Source organism: Crocodylus siamensis, chromosome 15, assembly GCF_052110815.1.
Source record: "Crocodylus siamensis isolate JL-2025a chromosome 15, ASM5211081v1, whole genome shotgun sequence".
Lineage (NCBI taxonomy): Eukaryota > Metazoa > Chordata > Crocodylia > Crocodylidae > Crocodylus > Crocodylus siamensis.
Genome location: NC_143409.1, coordinates 38,713,857 through 38,739,468, shown reverse-complemented (window position 1 = coordinate 38,739,468; position 25,612 = coordinate 38,713,857). Strand labels below are relative to the sequence as shown.

Genomic DNA, 25,612 nt, shown 5'->3' with positions numbered 1-25,612 from the left:
GTATTTATTCACCAAGGCGCCCCCGGGGGTTACAAGAAATAATGGCCACAAGCTAGAGGAGAGCAGATTTAGATTGGATATTAGGAGGAACTTCTTCACAGTTCGAGTGGCCAAGGTCTGGAACGGGCTCCCAAGGGAGGTGGTGCTCTCCCCTACCCTGGGGGTATTCAAGAGAAGGTTGGATGTGTATCTAGCTGGGGTAATGTAGGCCCAGCACTCTTTCCTGCTTATGCAGGGGGTCGGACTCGATGATCTATTGAGGTCCCTTCCGACCCTAGCATCTATGAATCTATGAATCTATGAACTGTCAACGGTCTCTTTACAATAACCTTTTCTATAGTGGAAGATTACTGGGGAGAGGGAGTCAACAGCCTTTTCTAGGTTGGACACACCAAAATCCTTCTACCTCTCCTCTTAGTCCATGTTTTCTAAGCCTTATTCTTGCAGCTTTCCTCTAAATTCTTTCTCCACTTAGTCTATCTTTCTTAAAGTGCAATGCCCCAAACTGGACAAAACATTCAAACTGAGGCCTCAAATATGGTTTCTTTGACTTTTTGCCAGAATACCTTATTAGTCTGTGTTATGCCAGTTTTTCAACCCTAATACAAATATTGATTTTACTAATGTATTTCTCTTGGGTGCAACATGCACTAAAATAAGATATACACTTCATTTTTAAAGGAAACAGAGAAAAATAAAGAACTTTCCTTGCAGTAACTGAGTAGCAACTAGGAAGCTTGACCCTGCTCATTATTCCACTCGGTTAGTCTGTTTAGACTTTATTATCACCTTTGCCCAACAGGAAGGAGAAACTTTTCTTAGCGTACTTCTTGGATATGATCCACACATAAATTTACGGCAACTTGTTTTTGGGGAGAAAAGGTGAGCAGTGCATGTGAGAAAAATATAGTAATTGCAAGCCTGCTTGACTACTGGCTCAGGTGCTCCCATTTCCAAAAAATATCCAACATAGCTATGGTATAAACATTCATATTTCATGTGTGCTACATTAGTACAGATCACTTCTTAGTAGCAATGTTACCTCTAAAAATGGAACTATAACAAAATTTGAGATCTTCAGTTTTTATTTTCCTTCTGTTGCTGCCTTTTCCTTTCTTTTTAATGATGACCTGATTGCAAACGCATGTAAATGCAGTTACAAGCCATGTTTTAGTCACTGAATAATGTATCAAAAATCAATCAATCAATCAATATTTTTAGTAGAACTGTGGAAACTGATAAATAAAGCCAGTTACATAACTTCTCCTGCATTTTTGAAGCCTTCTCTATTTTTAATGATGTAGTGCCTGGCAATACACTTTGGGGCAGATTTTGATCAGTTAAGCCTGAGCTCAAAAACTAGTGAACTTCTACCAAATTTATAACCATATAATCAAGATCAGGTTCCAGGCCTTTTTCATGCATTCTGTAGTTGAAGCAAGAACAGTAGATACCAATACCCAGACAAAATCCTAGTAGTTTTCCCCATGGGCTTTAATTATGTGTCCTACATTTTTATTCATAATACAAAAAAAAAAAAAAAAATTGTATTAATGTACACAAAGCAAATATCTGAAAACTACTGAAATGGTTATTTGGATTGATATAGTAACAGTGAAGGCACCCAAAGAATTCAATGTTTAAATTAGCATTTTCTTTCAAGATGCCAGGCAATTTATCCTTTTGCACTGAATAAATTGGGCAGTTTCACTATGTGCTAGCTCTATAATTAAAGCAGTGTGCCATCTCTGCTATAGACAGCAGAGCCTCTCTCTTAAAGGGCTAAATCACATGTTCTAAAATCCAAAAGTTTACTTGGATTGCTCTGTAATGCATTCGGTCTCTGGAAGGAATAGGGTGGGGTAAAGATTCCACATGCAGTCCAAAGATTCCAAAAGGACCCTTACAATCTGCCTCTATCAAAATATGCATTTTTTAAATTTATCTTTTGGAGAAAATTAATAGTGCCATACAGCAGAAAATTCCCATAGGTATCTGTCAGTCTGGGCCTTCTCAGTTCTATATGCCCACAAAGGGAGCAATACCCGGTCTTCCTAGGGTGTGTCCTCTCACTGCCTGAACACATCAGCCAGGAAAGGGGCCCTGTTAAAGGAACCAGTTTAAAACCAAGAAATACAGCATTAAGTTACATATCAATCCTGTATATAGCTAAAGATACGACAAGGAGGCTCACAAGGTGGACCAGAGTGTACAAGAGGGACAAAAGGGACATAGAGGGCCTGACTTGAAAGCTGCCTCTTATTTATGTCTGCAGCAGTGGAGGCCTTGAGTCAATGTGGAATGACTTTGTAACTGCTAGTGACTTAAGTGTATGTACCCAGACTATTTCTTGGTTTTCCAAAGTCTTAGTTTTCTTGAACTTGCCATTCTCAAAGATGACAACAGCTGTACCAGACAACTTTAACTCTGTTAATGAAGATTGGTCATTGACTCCACACTATACACCAGAGCATAGGAATATCTGAACTCTCTCAGGACCCTGGCAGATATTTACATTTGTCCTACCTTATATATAAGGTGGGTACAACAAAACAAATATCCACACATTAATGTTGGTTGTTGTGCTATAAGAATAGGTGATCTGCTACCAAAAAAGGCAAATCCATAACTAAGAAGTTGCTGTTAAAGTTGTTTCGGGATAAAACACAGTAAATCTGTCACCCCCCCCCAAAATTGAGGATCCATCACAAAAAGTTGACACTTAAAAACAGCAACTTCATGGCAGGAAGGCTTTTCACCACAAAATTTAATGTCTGAATTGGCATTCCTATTTACTAATATCCCATTGTCCCTTGCTCTTCCTTCCCCATCCAAGTAGTAAAGGAGGCGGGAAAATGGCTGGTTCCCTGGAGCTGTCAGGACACTGCCCCCTGCCCATAAGGGTACTAGGTAACAGGTGGCTCTGTCCCTGAATCCAGTGCTCCAACTTCTACCTGTTCCTGCTGCTCCTGCCCTTTGAAGTTCCCAGGGTAGCACGAACCTGGAACTTCTTCAAAGTTCCCAGAGTCCTGGCAGCCCAGGGCCATAAGTTGCCAATCTCTGGTTTACTCTACACTAATGGCTCTCTCTCAAGTCTACTTCCCCGCCCCTTCTTTTAGCAACAGAAGACACATGGCAAAACCCTTTCAAGAATAATATATTAAAACCAACAAGTTTTCTAGTCAAGTAAGAATGGTAAGAAAAAAATGAAAGACATGAATGCAAAATTAAGCTGATATTTAGGTAAACCTGACCTTAACTGGATAAATTTCACTTTACTACTTTGGCTAGGGACAGACAGCCTGAGCTTGAACTGATTCAAACTTTGCAGGTTAATCTAACCTGGTTAGGCTGAACTGGCTTGCACCCATCAAGACATCCCCTCTGGACTGAAGAAATGCAGGCACATGCCACAGTGGTTCAGGCTAGAAGCCAAGGGGCACTAAAGCAGCCCTCCTGCCTTTGTGCAGTGCTGAGCTGGGGGGGGGGCGTGGCCAGGACCCAGCTGGATGCTCTGATTGGGGAGGGGTCCCCCCCACCCACTGCTGTTGATAACGGAGCTTTCAGTTACACAGCAGGGAGTTACCTAGGGAGTTGTTGGCATTTATCAGTCCAAACAAAACAAAAACTTCTCTCATTAGTTCAAACCCTTAAACAACTTTTTCCAAGGAAGGAATGGAGGGACATTACCAGCTACCTGTTGATTAGCTCCAAAAAGCCCTAAGCCGACACTGTCCTGCCTGCCTTTGTCTCATTTCCCACAGCACAGACCATAGCCAGCACGTGGTCTGCTAGCTAATGCTGAGAGGTGTCTGTGCAAGGCAATGGGGAGGGGAGAATCTCTGCTTGAGCAGGGAGTGGGGGAAAGAGAGGGAGGCAGGGGGAAGCCAGGCAAATGCCACTGTACCTGCAGGCTCTGTGGGAGCTCCAGCCAGGCAGCAGAGGCACAGGGCCCCACCCAGGATTGCAAAGCATCTGGGATGCTGGGGACATCCAATTTAACTTGAACCAGGAAGGGGTCTGGGACAGACACTGCATAAACCAGTTTGACCCAAATCAGTTAAGTCTGATACTACAGTTCAACCAGGTTTATCTCAAACTGGTTTCAGCCATTTTCAAACTGGTTTATGTGCACTGAACACTTATTCTGTTACAGGTTTAAACCAGTTTCTGATCACTTAAACTGGTTTATGTGTAAAAGGTTAGGGATATACATGTGCTAGTCTAATGTCGATATAGATTCTCCAACAAATTTGGGATAAGAGGAAAAATTGACTAAAGCATTTACCATTCTTGAACCACTGCTGAAGTGAACTAACTACCTATAATACTGCATTGAGAACTATCCAGTACCGATTATTAGCCTAAAAATTCATCCTTTATTTCTTGAAAAGTAGTATCCTTTTTATTTAGGGGAAGGGGAAGAAAAATAAGTTTACCTCATAATTGCACAAGTCAGTGAGAACTCCACCAGTTTATATATACTTCCAAGTCTGTGGACTATACAGAAGTACCTGACCTAGATATACAGCTTCAAGTAACAGCACAGTAGAGGAGTTTATCATAATAAAGTTTCAGGATGTATATCTGTAAAAGACTGAAGTACAGTAGATAAGAAAGTGGTAATTTTAAAACATACAACTGAAAAATGGTCAGCATCCATGGAATGACAAAAGGACTAAAGGAGTACACATGAAATTTAACAGGACTTTTACTCAAAACAGCCCAGACCTGGACTAACAAGGCTATTACTGGTCACAAATGAGGTGCATCAAGACAACTCCAGGAATATTCACATACTCTGTCTAATGAACACTACACAACCAATTTTAAGAATGAAAAATGAGGGTGGCAGTGGAAGGTGACAGAGCAGAAAGAGATACAGCAGTACACACGCAGAGTTTTCTTCAAATGAATCCAGTAATTATAAGCAGTAAGTCTATTTTAAGTAAGATTTACCAAACGAAGGCAGTAGTATTTTACTTAATCAGTACACATTGCATTACTGTACATTGAGTAAACCAGCAGTTTTTGGATATAAAATACTGTATTTTCTTGATTAGCAGATAAAGTTGTTTCCCCTCATGTAAAGCAAGGGGCTTTTCCCCTAGGTTAAAACAGAGCATGAGGCGGCAGCAGTGCAGGCAATTGCTGCAGCTCCAGAGCCGCAACAACCACCTGCCCTTTTGCTGCCTCTCTGCACCCCACCATTCCTCCCATACAGCCCCAGTCTCACCCCCTCCCTCCTGCTTCTCTCCCCCTCTGCAGCACTCCTTGACTTTCCTGAGCAGGCTCCATCCCTCCTGCAGTCTGGGGCATAGAGACTGCATGGCTCAAGCCGAAGCCACGTTCTGCATCCCAGGCTACAGCAAGGATGGAGCCTGCTGGTGCCAAACAAAAGTAAAGGTGGAAGTGGAGAGACAAGCTGGGGAGGACTTCGGAGGGCAGGGACCTGAGGCTGTGAGGGGCAAAAGCGGCAGAGGGAGGAGGAACAGAGAACAGAGGAAGGTGGGGAGGAAAACTGGTGCTGCCTGAGGCTGGGAGAGTGGGGGTGGAGGGCAGATGGCAGGATACAAGCTGCCTGCCTCTCTCATAGTCTCCCCACCACCTCTGTGCTGCCTGCCCCCTACCACCTGCCGCACTACTGTCTATCCTACTATGTGCCCTCTACTACCTCCCCCATTACCACTTCCCTCACCACCTCTCCCCCAACTAGCTGCAGTACTAGGGGGGTGGGGGGGAGAAAGAGACATAAGATGAACATCCAATAATTAGATTCCATACATGGAAAATTTATAATCATTTTCCATGTCTAGAATCTAATTATTGTGGCCTCATTTGCATTTAGGGTAGTCATGTATTCAAATGAATACAGTCATTCCAACACTATCAAAGATGTTAACAGTTTTAAACACTAGGTGAAGTTTAAAAAAAAATTAGATAAAATGCACTTATTGCTGCAAGTTACTTATTGCAGAAATAATAAAATGCATAAAAAACCTTACTGGACATATCAAACATACATGTTATTAAAGCGCTACCCTAACATACAACCTTTCCTGGTAGTATAAAGCTAGAATTTTAGCTTCATAATCCTTTAAACTTTCTTAATGTTCCAGATATTTTTGCTCTTATTAAACTTCCTAAAGTCGTTTAGGAAAATGATGCCATCAACATAAATGAAGATGAGTTTCTGAGAGCAATGAAAACAGTGATAGAGTAAGGCCACTGCTTCTGTCACTGCTTTAAGCAGTGTGTTATGTAGATTAGATGCACACTGAGCAAAGTTACAAGATGGTACCTTTTGAGACAGCAACTGGAGCTGGTTTTCTGTACATTGTGGGACAGATTATTGAAGGTATTTAGGAACCAAACTCCACTGATCTCAACAGGAGTTAGCCTAAATAAGTGTTGAGGATCAGGGCCCAAGACTACATCTACAATCAGTCTGCCCATTTAGACATCTTGACAGATACTCCTCTCATAAGTGTACATTAGGTATGATTATCCTTATTCACACAAAGAGCAAAACATGTTACTATATTTTCAAATATAAATGTTAAAGAACAGAGCACCTGCCATTCTCTTCTGATTTATAGAAATAAGAAAGATGCCTTCTTAAACCAAAGGTTAACCAGTTCAATTGCCACCTTACTGCTTTGCATGTCATCTTTGAAATGACAATATTAAAATTTCACAGAGATTACCACCTTTCACTTTTAAGATTTAGTCAAATAGAGTCAATACTTACTTGATTTAAATACATCTAGTACTAAGAGCTTTGAAATATCTTGGCACTGTAATGGTTCTTAATCCTGTAACATCACACTCAGAGAGACTCAAAAGGTATTAGCTTTGGGAACTTTGAGTGCTAGAACTTCCTCACCTAGTGATGCTACTAACAAGACACACCTCCATCAGAAAAAGCAAACCTTACAACCTCCCCAAGTAAAAGGGGCTTGAATATATAGTTTAAAAAAAAAAAAAAAAAAGAAGTCTAGCTACCACATAATCTCTACCCCAAACTTGGTGTTCCTCAATAAAACAGCCCTGCTAGCAAGGCTGGACTTTAGTACAGAGACTACACTTTAAATACAAAAAGTGAGGATTTCAGCCACCAACTTGTCCAAAATGTAAGATCAGTTTTCAAAGAGGAACTTTCCAGGACTTATCTTTGCAAACCTAAATCTCCAACTGTGAGCTGCATCATCTAGGATCTGCCCTAACGCTTCTGATAATGGTTTGCTTTGCTACAACAGACTGAAAATGAGGGGGAATTCTGTTACACCACCTTTGGTAGGGAAAATTTGGGAGAGACCAGTACTAGAGTCTAACTAAAACAAAATACAGGGAAAAACAGCCATGCTATCCATTACCCCTTTGTGCTGCACAGAGAAAGTCTTTCTTTTCCCTATTTACCAGTTACAAAGGATGAACTACCAGCTTTCAGACATCAGGATCCATTGTTTCTCTATAAATCTCTCTCATCTTCCTGAAACAGGAATACGGTCATCTTTCCACGAGGTTTCCCTTGGGCTCTTGACCAGCGTTCCAAGCCTTCCCACCCAACACCTACTAAGCTGTATGCCTGGCAAGCCTTTTAAGCCACTGATGAACTGCATATGACTGGAATTTCTCTCATTAAAACCAACACGTCACTAAGTCTAGCAAATCCTAAACTGTTGGAATTAATTTATGCAAGAATCTACAAACTGTGAAACAAATTTCTGAAAGGAGAAACATTTTTAAAAATTCATAATGTGCATCTAGCTTAACACAATTTGATACAGGACTTTAAGAAACTGGCTGCCCAAAGAAAATATTCTAAAGAACTACAGTCCCAAAAAACACAGATTAGTTACCATGCTTTTGCCACCACTCAAGTAGTATTTTAAATGAAAGTGTTTAGGTATCAAGATGACTTAGTTCAGTAACTGGGTTTTTCACAGTTGCAGATATGGTAGGCATGACAAGACGTAGACATGAACAAGGGAGAATTCAAGCCTTAAAACAGCCAGAAATAGTCTTCCAACTGAAGTGCAAAACAACATATCACAGCGTACTTTGGCTGCCTAATAGTATTTAAAGGTGCCCCAACACTCATTGCCATAGCCTCTGATGTTAACTCAACTCAGACCTGCTGTCACTTGCTGAAGTTTTTTAAAGAATTAAGTTGTTTTTAAATAAACCTTTAACCAAAAAAATTCCAAAACGAAAAAACAAAATCAATGTTAAATAATTGTATCTGGCCAATGACTTCCTGATCAGTTTCTTGGCTTGGCTGATGGCTCTGTTCTGCTATTACAGTACAGGCGACCCTCACCATTTGCGGGGGATACATTTTTGTATCCCCAGCGAACGGCAAAATCCGCTAATAATGCATTGTGCTCACGAACGCAGTGCCCCCAGTGGCTTGAGAGGGGCGCTGCTACGGCTGCTCTGGTGACTGTGGGAGCTGACAATTACCAGTATACTGACATTGTGACACAGTATTCTAAATTTGATAAGTAAGCCCTAAAAGCAGAGAACTACTACAACCAGCATCTTCTGTCATTCTCCTGAACAGAACTGCACTGCCACCACTTGCTGGTAGCTTCCTGCTGTAAGCGATGGGCACCGAAAATATTGGCAATGATTTCAAGGTGACCATACTGGCACATTTGCGCTTTTTTTTTTTTAATTACTAAGTTAAGATTCTCATTTTCAAAAATTTGCATTTTAAGGGGTAAAAAGATGCAAAGCTGCTGTTCCCACTTGTATGAAAAAGATCAAGGTAAATGGACAGAAGGAAATTGCTAGTGAAGTTGAAGATACTTCAAATCTATCAGGTTTGGAGGGAACAGCTTAGTTTTAAATGAGAATTTAATCAAATCAATAATCTTACAAAGAATTATGCACAAGTATAACCATATGAAAGGTCTTCTGACTTGGTTAAAAATGAAAAACTGTCACAAATAGACCCCATTAGTTTTAACAGCTGTCTTCCAACATGCTGGCTATATGCCCCAACATCAGCAAATTGATATACTTGACCACAAAGATGTACTGCAACAATCTACAATAAAACATAAAACAAGCTTGAATAGTAATAGTTAAACTGTAAAACCTCCGAAATCAGTCAGTATACCTTTAATTAAATAAATACACAGGTGTAATCAGGTCCTCAAAAAGCACTTGAAAATCCACTTGTTCAACTGACTCATGTTGAGTAGAAAATTGAGGTAGAGAATCATCAACTTTTGCAGAGCCTATGCAGAACAAGGGCAAGTGGGTGTGGATGGGTGATTGATAGAACAAATTAGAAAAAAGAGCCATTATTTTTAAAACTGCATTAAGTAGAAAGTTGATTGACAGTACACATTTCCTTTGAATTTGCCAGGGCCTTTATACTACATTGATTTTTCATCCTAGATGGCTGACAGACTAAAAGGTGTCATCAGGTAATGTGTTCAAGCCTTATCCTTTAATTAGAAATTGATTATTTTCACTTATGCTTACCATCTTTTCAAAATTCTATATAGGGTAAGATGTAAGGCATAAATGTTAATGTTTTTGGTTTGCAACTTATATGCTTATGCTATTAATGTTTATTCTTAAGAAAAAATATACGGTAGTAAAATATGCTGCATGTCTACAAAGAAATGTCAAGCAGAACATCTTGTACTCTAGGTTACTGTGCACTAACTGCCATACAGAGATGAGCCCATTTTCATTGATTTCTGGAAAGTTTCATTCCTTCGATTTAACTGACCACTTTTAATCACACAAGGTCAAAGTCCTAAAGGAATAAGATCAAGGAGACATGCAGAACAGTTTCAATGCTGCAGCCTCAAGAAGCTGGATGACTAACATCAAGTCTTCAACTTAAATACAAGAAGCTGAACACAAGTTTCAAACCTTCTACTGATGAATTACTTCGCAATTAGCATTTTTGGGGACTGAACAATAAATCTGCCATTTTACAAAATAGCTATAGAAATAAAATTGTTCTTTCAGCCATAAAATGAAATATAAGATCATGAAAAAAATTTAAACCACTGCTTGAAGGTTTAATTTCCTTTCATAAACACATCTGTTACTCACTGACAAAAGTCAGTCTCCTACAAACTAAATACTATCGATGAGTTAGAGATCAAGGTCCCAAGTTCATAGGTAAAGTGTATAATGAAATTCGTTTAGCTCCTTAACCAACAGTGTCAAATATGTAGCCCACAGGCTGGATCTGGCCCATGGACTGCTGTTATCCAGCCCCCAGTGCTGCCCCTGGGTTTGAATTAGCCCAGACCAGCCCTGGATCTGGCCCACGGGCTGTGTGTCTGACCCCCCGGTTAAGGAATTAAATCTACTCCATTATATGCCTTGCCTGAAGATTGGGATGTTGGTACCTAGATCACTGATAGTTTTTAAGTTTCTAGGAGACAGCAACATCCGTGGGCAAGTAGCAGGTGCCTGCATTAACTGTGGATTCTGGAGTAGGCACTGCAGACTCTGGTGGCATATGGGGAGGGATCCATGGGCCTGATCCAGCCAATGGACTGGCTCTGCAAGACCAAATAAGTTTGACATCCCTGTTCTTAACAATCAATCAAACTTTCTTTGTCTTAACATTATGTATTAATTATGGTTAATTTATGCACCACTCTCCCCAGAAAAGGCACAGGGCACCTTACAATAAAACCACTGACATGGGTGGGTGAGGGAAAGGTATCACCTCCTCCTTTCTCAAACCTGACACTGAATACAACAGCATCTACATGACAGTCTATTTGGGAATACAAATCCCTTTGTACTACTCATGAGCAATAAGCTACTGTGGATAAACGCTCTCTTAGTTTGTGTCCAGATGAGCATAGTTGCGTGGTATGGGGCGCTGCAGACATACATTCAGTTGTTCTCCATGCTGCAAAGGAGCAGTGCAGGGGGGTTGACCCCTGGATATCAAGGGGTCAAAAAAACCCACAGGAAAAAAAAAAGGTGGAGTGGTATGTGCAGGAGCATTGTGCACTGTTCAAAACTGGAGCCTGGCCAGCCAGAGACACTGCAGCTGCCAGCTGGGCTCCGCATGGCAGGATTGCCACTGCTGCAGTGCTGGCCCCAGTCTCCCCTACCCAACCTGGGGTAACTTGCTACATGCCAGAGAACGCATGGCACACGCATTTTCCCAGGACAACTAGTGGCAGCACAAGGTCTCCCTGGGAAACCAGACATCCATGCAGGTGTGGACACAACCCTAATGTCCACATGGGGAAGAGTGTGGGGTAAATTCACACTGCAGCTTGTTTGCCCTTGTAGACAAGCCCCGAGCTACCAATTCATTGCCAAACTGTCCTGTAAGATACTGAAAGCTACAACGGTTTCACCTGCGGGGGGGGGAAGAAAAGAGGAAAAGAGAAGCTTCTCACATTCCAGTGAGCAGCAGTAACGTGTACGAACACTTCTCTGAATCCAGGGAACAAGTGGTAATTAAAAATAAAAGTGGTCAAGAACGTTTCAAATATCCCATGATCACCTCTTGGCCAAACTGGCCAGTTGTGGCCTTGGCTCCACCATGATCCGCTGGCTGGGAAATTGGCTCCATGGTCGGACCCAGAGTGTTGCAATTGATGGCAGTCACTCATCATGGTGCCCTGTGACCAGTGGGGTCCCTCAAGGCTCTGTCCTGGGACCCATACTGTTCAACATCTTCATTAATAATGTGGACATTGGAGTCAGGAGTGGACTGGCCAAGTTCGCCAATGACACCAAACTTTGGGGCAAAGCATCCACGCCAGAAGATAGGCGGGTGATCCAGGCTGACCTGGACAAGCTCAGCAAATGGGCAGACGAGAACCCGATGTTGTTTAACACCGAAAAATGCAAGGTTCTCCACCTTGGGAGGAAAAACCTGCAGCATTCTTATAGGCTTGACAGTACTATGTTGGATAGCACTACAGGAGAAAGAGACTTGGGGGTCATCATTGACCACAAGATAAACATGAGCCTGCAATGCGATGCTGTGGCTAATAAAGCAACCAAAATGCTGGCTTGTATCCATAGATGCTTCTCGAGCAAATCCCGGGATGTCATTCTCCCCTTGTACTCGGCCTTGGTGAGGCCGCAGCTGGAGTCCTGCGTCCAGTTTTCAGCTCCACAATTCCAAAAGGATGTGGAGAAGCTTGAGAGAGTCCAGAGGAGAGCCACGCGCATGATCAGAGGTCAGGAAAACAGATCTAATGATGATAGGCTGAGAGACATGGGCCTCTTTAGCCTGGAAAAGCGCAGGCTCAGGGGTGATCTGATGGCCACCTATAAGTTTATCAGGGGTGACCACCAGGATCTGTTCACCAGAGCGCCCCAAGGGATGACGAGGTCGAATGGTCACAAACTCCTGCAAGACCGTTTCAGGCTGGACATAAGGAAGAATTTCTTTACTCTCCGAGCCCCCAAGGTCTGGAACAGTCTGCCAGCGGAGGTGGTTCAAGCACCTACATTGAACACCTTCAAGAGTAAATTGGATGTTTATCTTGCTGGGATCCTATGACCCCAGCTGACTTCCTGCCCTTTGGGCAGGGGGCTGGACTCGATGATCTCCTGAGGTCCCTTCCAGCCCTGATGTCTATGAAATCTATACACTGTAAACCAGCTAATTCCAAGAACAAATGACAGCTCCAAATACATTAGACAAGTCTAAAAATCAGTGAGGTTGTGTGCACATCTAACTCACCTATCCCTCCCTCCTCCTCCCCCTAAAAAAAAAGAAAAGAAAAGAGGAAAAAAAAAATATCAAGCTTTTTCTAAAACACAGCCTCCAATCTGCACAAACTCTCAGGAAGAAAAAAAAACCTGAACAACAACTTTGCGATAACAAAGTATAAAAGTCTTTTACATTGAATCGGAAGTGTTCATGAACGTCATGAATTTAAAGTCAAGTATTAGAAATTTGCTATAGATTAAAGCAACAAATTTGTAAGATTGTTTCAAATGTTCAAACTTTTATAAAGAATTTCTTGCTAATTATCTGCTTCCATGTACATACAAACTTTTTAGAAAAATATACTACAAAAATATAGACACACTAAAGGGGGCTTGCTTTGAATAAACTTTAACTAAAACTGATTTACCAACTAATTCCAAACTTTTTGTTGAGGATAACAATGTGAATGTTACCATTACACAAAACTGCTCCCACCTATCAAACAGACAGATTTGTTCTGCTTACATTAATTCATCTGTAGAAAAATCAATGGATGATTACCAGATATGATCTCTCTTTAGTAACATTTGCCAGCACATTATACAAGTCATTACAACTGTGAGTTAAACCAAATCTTCAATAAGTTATCTGAATTATTATTTCAAACAGTAATAAAAATGTAGAGGCAGAGCTCTTTGCCTTCTGAGCTAGGGACAGACGTCATACATAACCAGTTAAAGAGATCAAAAATTGGTTTAAACCTGTAACAGAAGTTCAGTGCATATAAACCAGCTTCAAAATGGCTGAAACTGGTTTAAAGATACACCTGGTTGAATGTAGTATCAGACTTAACCGATTTAGGTCAAACCAGTTTATGAAACTTCTGTGCCATACCCTTTCCTGGTTCAAGATAAATCAGAGTCCCCCAGCATCCCAGCACCCTTTCCAGCCCTGGGCTGGGCTGTCTGCTCCAGAGAGCAGTGCTGGCTCTACCTTTCTGCTCTGTAGCTGGAGCAGTGAGGGCTGGCTCACTGGCCGCACTGATTGGCTCACTGCCCACCCCCCCACCCCCCGACCTCCTCGGGTAAAGCGGTCCCTAGGATACAGCGTATCTTGACAACTGCCCTGGGCTCTGCACTTCTGGGGGGTGGGGAAACCATAGAGCTGGCTGCAGAGGCCAGAGCCCTCCCCCCCACAGGGCCTGACTAGAGCTGGTGGCTCTGCCCTACACCACAGAAGAAGCACAGAGATCTCACCTCCCTACTTTTGTGTGGGTACCGTGGCCCCCATGCAGTGTTAAGGCAGCCCCGCACTGGCTGATTTGCCCTGGGCCCCGCACCCACCGAGGGTCAGCTCTGCCCCCAGGCAAACCCTGACTGGGGTTTGGGACCACGGAGGGGGGGTTAATCTCACCTTCCCCCGCATATGGAGCTGTGTTGCTGCTAAACTCACTGAAAGTGACTGCTGGCTGCAACTGGGAACTACAAATCCCAGAGGCACCTGGAAGCAGGAAGAGGAACTGACAAGCAAGCCTGAGGAGTCCTGTTGCTCTCTGGGATTTGTAGTCCAGCCCCAGACCTTGGGGGCAGCAGGAAGAGTAAGCAAACACACCTCCCAGGGTGTGTTTATAATTTTCAGTTTATAGGTTTTCATAAAAGCTTGAACAAGAATAGTCCTCTTTCTGAATTCAATGCTACTGCCCCCCTGCACAGGCAGAGCAGGGCTGGGGCCTGGCCACGACCCCTCTGCTCTAGCAGGGAGGGGGAAAAGTCTTGGAGTAGCTGGCAGTCATGACCTAGCAGCCCCAGGCTTCTGGCTTGAACCACTGCAGACATGTGGCTTGTAAGAGAAAGTGGCAATACAATCATAAAAAGCAGATGACCCTTGAAAAAGCAGATAATCTTTTTCTTGCCCCTAAAATTAAAATATCGTCTCTTACTGACAGTAAGTGATGTATATTTCTCGCTGACAGTAATGTGTAACCACAAAACCAGTCTCAACTAGCCCAAGCTTGCTCTGTACCATGTTTTGTAATTTTGTAACGGCAAGGGAGAAAACCCAAATGCGCACACTACAATGTAGCAATACAATGCTTAATGTGTAAATACCAAGCTGTAAACTCAGTTCGGGGGGAACTCTCTGTCTTTGTGACACTGGGTGGCCCCCTTTGCAAAGCAATAAATCATCTTGCCGACACCCCATCGTTCTTGGCCTAATTGATCACGGCTAGGAACGAGCCCAGAGACGGGAGGTGGCCAGTGCCCCTCACTGTATGAGCACACCCTTCGGTGTATGGGTGCTACACAGTAGCTGGCCAATTTCCTCAACAGGCTGCATTTCCTGAATCAAAAGTGAATGTGTGTTTATTTGCTTATTGGGTCATACTCTGCAGCTTAGACTAACCTGCAAAGACTGGATCAATTCAGCCTCAGGCTTTTTGACTGTCTGTACTTAGCCCTGTAGAGCAGGCAAGTGTTTGAGTAGTATTTCTTTTGTACCCTCAAAGGGGAATGAAAGTACTATTAATCTGTATTGCATTTACAGCTGGGTCACTTATGATCTTCAAATTTCGACATCAATATTTAGCCAGGAAGCCAGGGCTAATGATACAAATTCTTCTATTACGTTCTCAAACTTGCTCCGTGCAGGCACACCCCTATACCTGTGATGAACACCATTTTGTCTCACTACACATGTGCTGAACTTTAATAACTGTTCTGGGAGAACCTATGAAAGAATCAGTCTGTTTCAGGACATCTCTTGAGATTTCAAGCAGGCCCCCACTCTTTAGCCTCAAAATATTCAATGCCTTTAATTTATGTGGCAAGCAAATCAACAACATGGCTTCTAACTATCAGTTTAAGTTAAATTGCTGAAAGGATTAATGCAATAACTTTCCCTCATCACAGCACAAAATGTATTTACAAGTTTTGTTACCTGTTGGTAATAAAGCCATACACACAGCTTTTGAAATATCCTGATTAATAATTTTTTAAATACAGACCAGCTTCAACCAAACATCAAAAATGAACTGGTTCACAATAGCAGATCTGAAGAACAATGAACAGGGTTCTTTTTAGAATTATGAAAAAATGTTTCAAACATTCCTGTTACAAGCACAGAGGGACCTTTGCTCCATATGTGCATGTCAATTAGGAAATAGTTTATAGGCAAATCAATATTGCTGTTTACATCTACAGTTTACAAGCATTTTCCAATATGAAGCCTATTTGTAAGTTTTGGCAACTTCGTAATTTGGATGGAATTTGTCTTTCATCCCAGATTTAAAATTTGAACAGCAAATAAAACTGGCTCCATTTACAGGACCAAGATTAGTGAAACACACAGACAATTATTTAACTGCTTTAAGACTTCAGCGGTCTAAAGGGAGAACCAGATATTTGACAGACACACTCCTAAGGTCAGAGTTGCTTTTTGCTGTCACCACAAAAACATGTGAATTTTGGCAACCTAGAAGCTACAGAAAACAACTATTTCCCAGTTCCTGAATTGTAAGGGATGCCTCAATTTTCCGAGCAATCTCATTGTCCATGATAAATGTGTATGAAAAACTGACCTTCAAAAGCTTCCTAAAATACTAGTTGCAAAAATAAACTCCTTTAAAGTTAAGTTATGACAGAATTATATTTTATGCATAATCTAAAACACCAGTTCCTTGTAAGCATACATTACACATTACAGTTGTTAATTACATTACTGTTCTTTTTCCACAGAACTTCTGCTTCATCTCCTGAAGAAACGAGGAGCTGCACAGTGCACAAGACAAGAATAGAAAGGATGGTGCTGTGTGTAGATAAGGTTTTCACAGGTAGGATCCAGGAAAGCTGGGTTTTATTTCTGCTCTACCACAAGATTGCTATGCTGCAGCTCATCTTACCTAAATTTTCAGACAAGACTACTAATTTAATCTCATTTTCTGGATGGTTAAACTGTAATACCTACCCCTCTAACTGAAAACCTTGACTGATGTATATACGTAACTCAACTAAACTATCAAGAATATCGCGCTTCAAACTGGGAATCCAATCATTAAGATGAAACATTAGAATGTGCCCTAATTTTGAACTTTTTTCTCTTGCATCCCTGTTCTGACACAAAACAGACACTTCCCTAGTTTATGGCACTACCAGTATTATATATTATATATTCCAAGATTCCACATAAAAAAAACCAACCTTGAAATATTCTACTGTTCATGCTGCAAGTCTGGTTATCTTCCACACTACACATCTGCAACTGAAGAACTCCATTACTGCCACAGGAAAATGGCATTGTAGTATTTATGAACAAAGAACAAATTAACCATTTTCAGCCAATTTAAGACCGACAAAGATTACTCAAAAACAAAGTCTGAAGCACAGGTAGTTGTGTGCAAAAACTTATTACAAATCCATAAATAAACGCCATTCTATTGCCAACAGAATTAAATTCCGATGGTTTCTTAAACTGTCCTGTTTCAAAATGATGGGCACCCAGAAATATCTAAATAAATGAAAGACTATTGGCAGCAACTCTCATTACTCTTACTTAAGCTAGACACTAATATTTTGAAAGCTGGCTTGCGCTACAAGTAGTCTAAAACTGATTATTTCAATACACTATATATACACACACACTTCTCAAATACAGTAGTACTGTCCTTCGCTAGGCATTTATATTTGCTTAAAATAAACAGGAAATTTCTACTGAGGTGCAAAGCTTTAAAGAACTGCTTACCTTCCATGAGCGTGAAAATCTAGGCGCAAAAACTGGTCTTCATGGGACACTGCTCTTTTGGCACGCTGGTGTTTTTGGTGTAATGAATCCATATCATAAGATAATCCTTCATAATGTCTAATGTATTTGTTTAAAGGATTTCCATACTGGCCTGTTAAGAGAAAAATTGTAAAGTGGGTCAGCATTTCAAGTTTCCGGGTAACAACTTAACATTTATCTGGCATTCCTGCAGAAATTATCCATACACCTTCAATGAAGGTACAATTGAAAGTTTACATTCTGCAGGCTAGAAATACCTAGCAATTAATATGCAGGATAAACTTCCAGGGTGATCTAAACACACTGGTGCAAGCAAATAGTAAACAAACAACCCTCCCCATCAATTTCCCATGGTATTTAGCTGCAGTTCAGATCTCTCAGCTTTCACATTTTCCCTTAGAGATAGGATTTTACTTCAGGTAAGACTGCATGAAAAAAATATGGGAGAAAAAGACCTCGCCTTTCTGTGCAGGTGGCAGAAGAAACCACAAGGAAAACTGGGCAAAAGCACTTGGAGCAAAACAGAGCTTTCAAAATACCAGTTACAACAGACTTTGGGGACTTTTACCCTAGAAGACTTTCAGTGCAAAATTAGACATCTGGATTGTTAGCTGGCATTAGTAGGTGATGAGGTATCAAATTGCTGTGTATATACAGCTGCCAGGTGCATCGAGAGAGGTATGCTAAGCTTGCCTGCCAAACCAGCCTAGTTAAACAGGTAAAGACCAAGGATGAAAAGGAAAGAAAAGTCTGGAGAAACAAAAGGATTAGAATGAGAATTAGAGGGAAAGAAGTACGAGGACAAGACTTGTGGAGAAGGATGCCAGAAAGGGTTCGTGGGAGTGACTTGGAGCAGATCAGCTGATTCAATTAGCTTTGAAAACAGGACCACAAAGAACCTGATGAAAGCACCCAGGGGCCCAAGGGCTCGCTACCGAGATTGCTGCTAACTCCAGAATTGACTTTCCTTTAGAAATTCTTGCCCCCAACATTCCTCTACAGATGGGGAAATGGGTCTGAATGTAACCCCCAAATACACATGGATAGTAAACATTTGTGTCCTGTATTAGCCCACTACTAGTTTTCTCCCTCTTGGCTACCAGCCCTTTCATGAGCTTTGCTGTCTTTTTTTTTTTAGAAAGTAGAGAGGAGGGAGGGGAGGGGGCAGAAAACTCTGCTCCACTTCTATTGTGGAGAGTGAATATGCCTAAGGGACAATATAACAAAATTAATGTTGTGAAGGTGGTTGTTTGAGGGAAGATATTATTTTATATAAATTCTAATCCTCAGAAGTATTTCAAGGAAGCTCTGGTTTTCTTTGCCTGTGAAGTGATGCTAAATATTGCTCATATACATCATCTATTTCTGCATCAGAAACCACAGTATTCTTCACATAGAACACCTACTTCTGATAAAAAGGTAAGTAAAATTACCAACAATGAAAGTAGTGCAAAAAAGAGTGAATAAACCCAGTAGAAGTAGTACGAAATGGTAGTAAAATATAAAAGGTGACTATATTTTAACATGAAAGTATTTTAGTAGAATATTAAGCATTTGAATATAACCAATCATAGGGCCTTTTTTCTACTGTAAAGATCTGAATTCAGGACCATAAACACTTTGAAGTACAAGGCTGCCATATGATATGAAGAATGCTGATAAAAAGGCCCTTTTTCTCTCCAAAGGCAGGGTGCACCCAATAACTCCAGTAAATGAATGTAAGCTTCAAATGTTCATTAGCACCTCAGAAAGACAGGTACTAATCAAACATTAATTTGCACATGTTAATTAATGATAGCATTGGTTCCCAATTTGAATCCAAAGGGTTTTTTGTAACCTCTGTTTACAATATTCATGATTTCAGTGTTGCTTTCATTTGCAATCAGGACACTAAATATTGCATAAGATGTTTAGGAAAATAAGAGTAAGCTACAATAATAAAACATAACCCTTTAGACATTATATAAAGATACAGAATACATGGCTTTGATTAATTACAGTTTGCAAATAAATTAATGTTATTTGCTAAGAGGGCTCACCCAAAAGGAAACAAAGATGTACCCAAGAGCCTTGCTGAAAAATAAGGCTCACCCACTGCAATCTCCTCCTTGCAGGCACAAGCTCACAAACAAAGCAGCATAGATAGCTTTGAGAAATCTTAAGCACATACTCCAGCCTCGTCCTCAGGATGCCTGTTTTGGAACAGCCTGGGTACACATGCTCAGGTTTAATCTAATTACATACAGTATCTAATTTATGGGCTTGGGCACAGGTGGAGCAGGTGAAAGTAGGCAGGGCATATTACTTAGCACAAAGCAGCATTTTGCCAATGAAATACACATACTAAGTGTGGCCTTGTGGTATTGTCATTAACTCCAAGTTACAGTACGTGATCAATTTATAATCTCTGGCAAATCTGCAGAAACAGTCACTTTCGAAAATGCTGAGAGGGAGAGCAAATAAGGCAGACGCGTGCATTTAGCCAACATTTTACAGTTGAACACACATTCACTCAAATGCAAATGTAAAATTTTCAGCAGTTTTCCATAATAAACCTGCAAATTAGTGTTTGTAAAGGTCATTATTTTTTAAATAAGCCAATTAAGACAACAATTAACTTCTGGTAACCAGATGGAAGGAATATTTGAATATAATCAATACTGAGTACTAAATCCTGGTCCAATGGGAAGTCCTCCCCAGCACCACACTTTTGGCAAAGTGTGCCCTATATGGCTTCAAAGGTAGTTCTGGACTGTAACATACTGTGATTATATCTTATGGTATGGGAATAATTAAATAATTACACACAGGAAAAGCATCACCTTTGAGCAAGATATCACCTAGTTACCCCTCAGAAATTATTCTAGAATTTTCTGTGCCTCTAGTAATTTTTCTGCTTTTTCTGAATCTGTTAGACTACTAATTATTTGTTTTAAATTTTCAGGAAATGAACAATCAAGCATGAGGGTTTCTGCTCATCTTCTACCCACAGCTGAATTCAAGAGAAGTTCAAAATTCTTCCCAAGTGGGTACAGAAGTAAGGTATTTTCTGTGCACCCTCAAAATAAAACATTTCAAAACTTAAAATTCATTTTAAAATTTGCTATGTAAATTTTAAGATTTTGGAACTTAAACCAGACCACCACTGTAAACTGATCCAACTCCTGTCCTTTGAATTAACTTTTCTATTTTTCTATTCTCTTCTATTTTACACTCTTCCAGAAAAAGAGTAACATATGCATATTTTAAAGTAAATATTGGTTGGCCAAAAGCAATGGCTATGCAGCAAACTTTGTGTTAGGATCAGAAGGTGGCAAGGTTTGTTCCATCATGACAGAGGAATGATTTCATAATTTCAGTTAACTCAAGTTTGACAGGATCCCATAAAAGATAGCTTGAGGATCTTAAAACGTTTTTCTCGGGTCTCTGAACACTGCCCTGCTGCAGGGGATGGATGCTACATGCTGTTTTACCTTCTCCAAAACAAGAGAGAAAAAGAAGTATTGTTCTCTGCAACCAAAGCCTATATTTATTTACATTTATATATAAAAATGCCTATGCATGCTGTTATATGACAGAAGTTGAGAATTAAGTCACGTACACATGCAAAGGGTGCCTATCAGGTGGCCAGCAAAGCAAAAGATTTTTCTCCCTCCTCAACCATAATAAAGTAATAGGTACCCAAACTCAGGTCCAATACATGGCTTTTCTCTGCATACTATCCTACCATACTGAAGCAGGAATGTTCATAGAATCATAGAAATTAAGGGCTGGAAAGGACCTCAAAAGATCGTCAAGTCCAATTTCCGTGCTCCGGGCAGGAATACTGTTAAGATCAAATGATCCCAGCAAGGTGTCAGTCCAGTCTCCTCTTGAGGACTCCCAAGGTTGGGGACTGCATCCCCTCCTTGGGAAGTCTATAGCAGATTCTGGTCACCCTTAATGTAAAGAAGTTCGTCCTTGCATCCAATCTGAAACCATCTTCTACAGTTTATGGCTATTGCTCCTTGTCCTCCCTTAGGGCACCCTGGTGAACAGTTTCTCCCAGCTCCTGATATTTACCCCTTACATACTTACAGGCAGCCACCAAGTCCTCCTTCATTCTTCTCTTTCTCAGGCTGAACAGTCTCAGATGCATTAGTCTTTCCTCATAAAGTTTGCCCTCCAGGCCCTTATTCATTCTTGTGGCCCTTCTTTGGACCCTTTCAAGATTCTCCATGCCTTTTTTGAAGTGTTGGTGATTGTATTACAGTAAAAATCCCTGTTATCTGGCATTCTACTAGCCAGAATACTCTACTAACTGTCACCATGCCACTGCCGCCACCACCATCCTGCACCACCACCATGTGCAAGCCATATGCAACCATTCCGCGCTGCTGCCATCCACCACCCTGCACTGCCACATGCAAGCCTTCACCCCACCCCTCCAGTATTTTTAGATATCTGTAATTTTTGCATAACTGGCACCCGGCATTCCCCACATGCTGGATAACAGATTTTACTGTACTTCAATATGTGTTGCAATGTATTTGCTTGCATGTACAATTATGTTCCTCTTATAACTTCAACTAAGCAGAATTAATTTCAGAAGTACTCTCCTTTCTCTCCAGTTAACTACTGATTCTTTAGGATCTTTAACCAGTAGTTACATTCCTAAACTTAATCAGTATAAAGGCAAGATTAGGTTATGGAAGACTATCCTAAATCATGGACATTTCATATCTGTTCCTTATTAACACCCCTTATGCATAGAAGACCATTTTTATTCCCCAAATCAAAACTCTAAAGAAATAGAACATAACAACTATTTCCTGGCTACCTGCCGCAATCTCTTGAAAAATTCAAAGCATTTACGCTACTGTAGAGGTATGCCAACTAATTTCCACCTGCCAACATAAAAGTGAAAGTATTAATGCTAGTTTCTATTTATGCTGAACTTGTTTTTAAACAGTCTATCACTGAAGGGAACAGGTGACAGAGGTGGCTAGGGAGAATTACCACAGCTATGCATTCTACTAGAAGAAAAATACACACGAACACACAAGTATATACATACATACATATATATAGCCTCCCTGCACAGCTGGTCCTTGCAGGCCATGAGTGGGTCAGGATCAGCTTTGGGGCTCCCCTGTGCCCATGCCAACTGAGGACAGCAGCGGCGCAGTTTCCTCCTGCCAGCAGGGGGAAGCGGAAGGAGGGAAGTGGTTAGGGAGGAGGTCCTGGAAGGAGGAACCTGAGCACCAGTGCCACTGTCCCCAGCTGAGTCTAGCTTCCTACAAGGCTGCTCCCTGCAGTAAGGGGCAGGAGCAGCTCCGGACTCTTTCTGCACCCAGATCTGCTGAACACGCTACCGTTCTCTGCAGCTCCAGAGCAGTTCTGCACACAATTCTAAAACTAGGCTTTGTGTCCCTTACATTGAATGGGGAAAAAAAATGCTTGTCTTGGAATTGAGTAAATACAATGCATATCCATATTCATGCATGCACGAACACACACGCGTGTGTGTTGACATGGTCCAGTGAAGAGACCTATTCTTGAACTCAGGCCCTTTCCAAGTTAAGAAATTCTCAAAAGTGGAAGAAATAAGTCCGGTTAAATGTGAAGCCTTGGCATTCCTGAAGAAATCTGTGAATTATAATAATCCATTTTAATGGCCAATGATCTGATTTAAATTCAAGATGTTGCAAAAAAAGAGTGGTACTGTGGATGCTGACCAAGTCTCTAAGCTGTAAGACTCCTACTATTAGCCATTCACTCCTTTACAATTGTGAAGTAGGACTCAAATTCCAGAGGCAGCCACATAAGCAAGCCTTCTATTTCACTCAGTCAGGTAAAACAGTCCAGCAGCAGAGACAACCATTATAAAAAGCCATATTTCAAAAACTGGACTACATAGCAAACTTTTACAAGATATGGTAGAATAGAAAAGCAGAATAAAGAGACTACAAATAGAGGAAAAAGTTTTAAAAATATAATTTCATGTGCTGCTGAAGTTAGTGCGGCTGTAGCAAAGTGTTACTCTAATATCCATAATACAGAATCCAAGTGGGACACAAGAATTTAACAGATTTTTAAAAGGGTGCATGAGTCAAGAAGTTTTGAGAATTAATACTCTTATAGGATATTCAGAACACCTGACAAGCTGCTGGGATGAAAGAATACATCAGCTTCTCAGGCACTCTTTGCATGATGAATTGAAGGAAAAGGATGATAATTAAAGTAATAAGCTACCTGACCTAGAAGAGACAACTCCTGTAAAAAAGAATGTACTCCTCATTTAAGGTGGAACAGGAACTGTTTTTTGTTTGCTTGTTTGTTTGTTTTTTTTAAACTAAAATGCTTAAATCAGTTGCCTGAAGTACTACCAAACTGATGAAGCAGGAAAGCAAACATTCACCTTTATGAAGTACACATGATAAAACATTATAAATAATGTAGCATTAGAAGTTGCTTAAAGGTACTTTAAAATATGCAAAAAAATCAACTGTGGAGCTACAAGACATCTTACAAGTAAAATACGAACACACCTGTGTAACTTGAACATTAAGTTGTCTGATACCAGTCTGTGAAAGAGAATTTGAGAAATTTAGGCACATGATAGTTTAAAAATGAATATTAAGTGCTCGAGTTATTATATGCTAAAAATTGTGTATATTTTCAGCTAAGGAAAAGATGACTTCAGATCATGCTGGTTTCCCTCATCACAAATACTATACAAATTACTGCCAATAAAAGGGGCTAACAGATTGTCCAAGCTAGAAGAGGACTTACAGTCACACCACAAGAGAATGACTGAGTATTTACTCTCTCCCGTTTGGTTTTCTATCATTAACTATAAACATATTTCTGACCTACCTACAAATTGACCATTAACTATGTGACCAACTAGGATATTAAAACAATTAATATCACTGAAGTTTAGATCATTTTCATTTTTAAAAAAATGGGATTTTAAACAAGACATTGATAGGATAAGACAGGTGTGCGTGTGTGTGGGGGGGGGCGGGGTTCTCCCAGAACCCTTACATCTTCAAGTTCTGACAGTACAAAGGTGATTATGTCTCTAGGCAGTCATTTGTAAGTGCTGCATAGGCCTCCCAGTTCTTATGATTCAAAACTTGCACCTCTCCAAAGTTTTGGAAAGCAGGCTTTGTGATTAACAGGTTTTTGGTGAACGTAAGAAAATAAGCATTATAGTCATGCTTTTGTATTCATTGGAATGGCAACTGATGACTTTTTGTTGAGTGAAACGTCCTCAGGAAATTAAAGCAACAGGGAGTGGCAGAATGCACTTCTCCCTCAATTGTTAGAAGTAGAGAAACTTAAGGTAACAATTCCACAAAGGTCTCAAGTGAGAGAAGAAGGGTCTATAGTTATATATCCCCTCCAAAGACATCTTGCGTGATTAGAGGCAGACAAGGTTCTTTGGGTAGATGTGGTACCTTTATTAAACCAACTAAATACTTGGAAAAATTGTGTCTGAAAGCTTGCAAAGAACAAGCACCCTTTCTTCAGGCATAAGAAGGGTCTGTTGGTATTTGTACACTTCTAGATCTCAACTACCTAGAAAGTTTTTGATGCAGAAGTTAGAAGCAATAAGAATAAGCACTTCTTCTCCGAATCACACCTGCCAACATAAGACCTGACATATCTGGAAACATCGTGGTCAGATCATTAGAGGGGCAGCAGGAATTCCTAAAGAAAAATATGCCAGTTTTCAAAGTCAAGTGATAGTTTTATTCCGCATTCAAGATGTTTCTATAGCTACAGTGAGAAATCAATCACCTCTGGGGTTTTTTCACCCAAGATGAAAGGAAGAGAGACAATCTTGCCATATCATAGCTTCAGGGAAGTAGCCATCTTTCTCATAATTAAATATCCGTTTCAGAAGACTTCCACTTTTGAAGAAGAAACAGTTCAAAGGACATCTCAAAAGAAAATATCAGAGTAAGGCCAGTAATATTGTCAACATTTGTTTTACAAAAAAAGGGGGGGGGGAGGAAGAAATACACTTCCTTAAGAAAGAAAAAAAAGCTTTGTTCTGGTAACTTATCAAAACCATCTGAAAAAGGGCGGTCAGCCCCAATAAACTACATCCCAAAGCCAGCTTTGGAAGGACAGGGGGAACAATACATTTCCTTTATTTTAAAAACAGCTTCT

General features: G+C 40.7%; 1 protein-coding gene across 1 annotated transcript in view; it reads right to left on the bottom strand.

Moving 5' to 3' along the window:
* The window catches only part of ADAM10 (ADAM metallopeptidase domain 10), a 114,416-nt gene that overhangs the window by 75,547 nt on the left and 13,257 nt on the right, over positions 1 to 25,612 (bottom strand). The window contains exon 2 of the mRNA XM_090028256.1: positions 17,411 to 17,561. Coding sequence (XP_089884382.1) covers positions 17,411 to 17,561 — 151 coding nt within the window. The remainder of the gene's footprint in view (positions 1 to 17,410; positions 17,562 to 25,612) is intronic.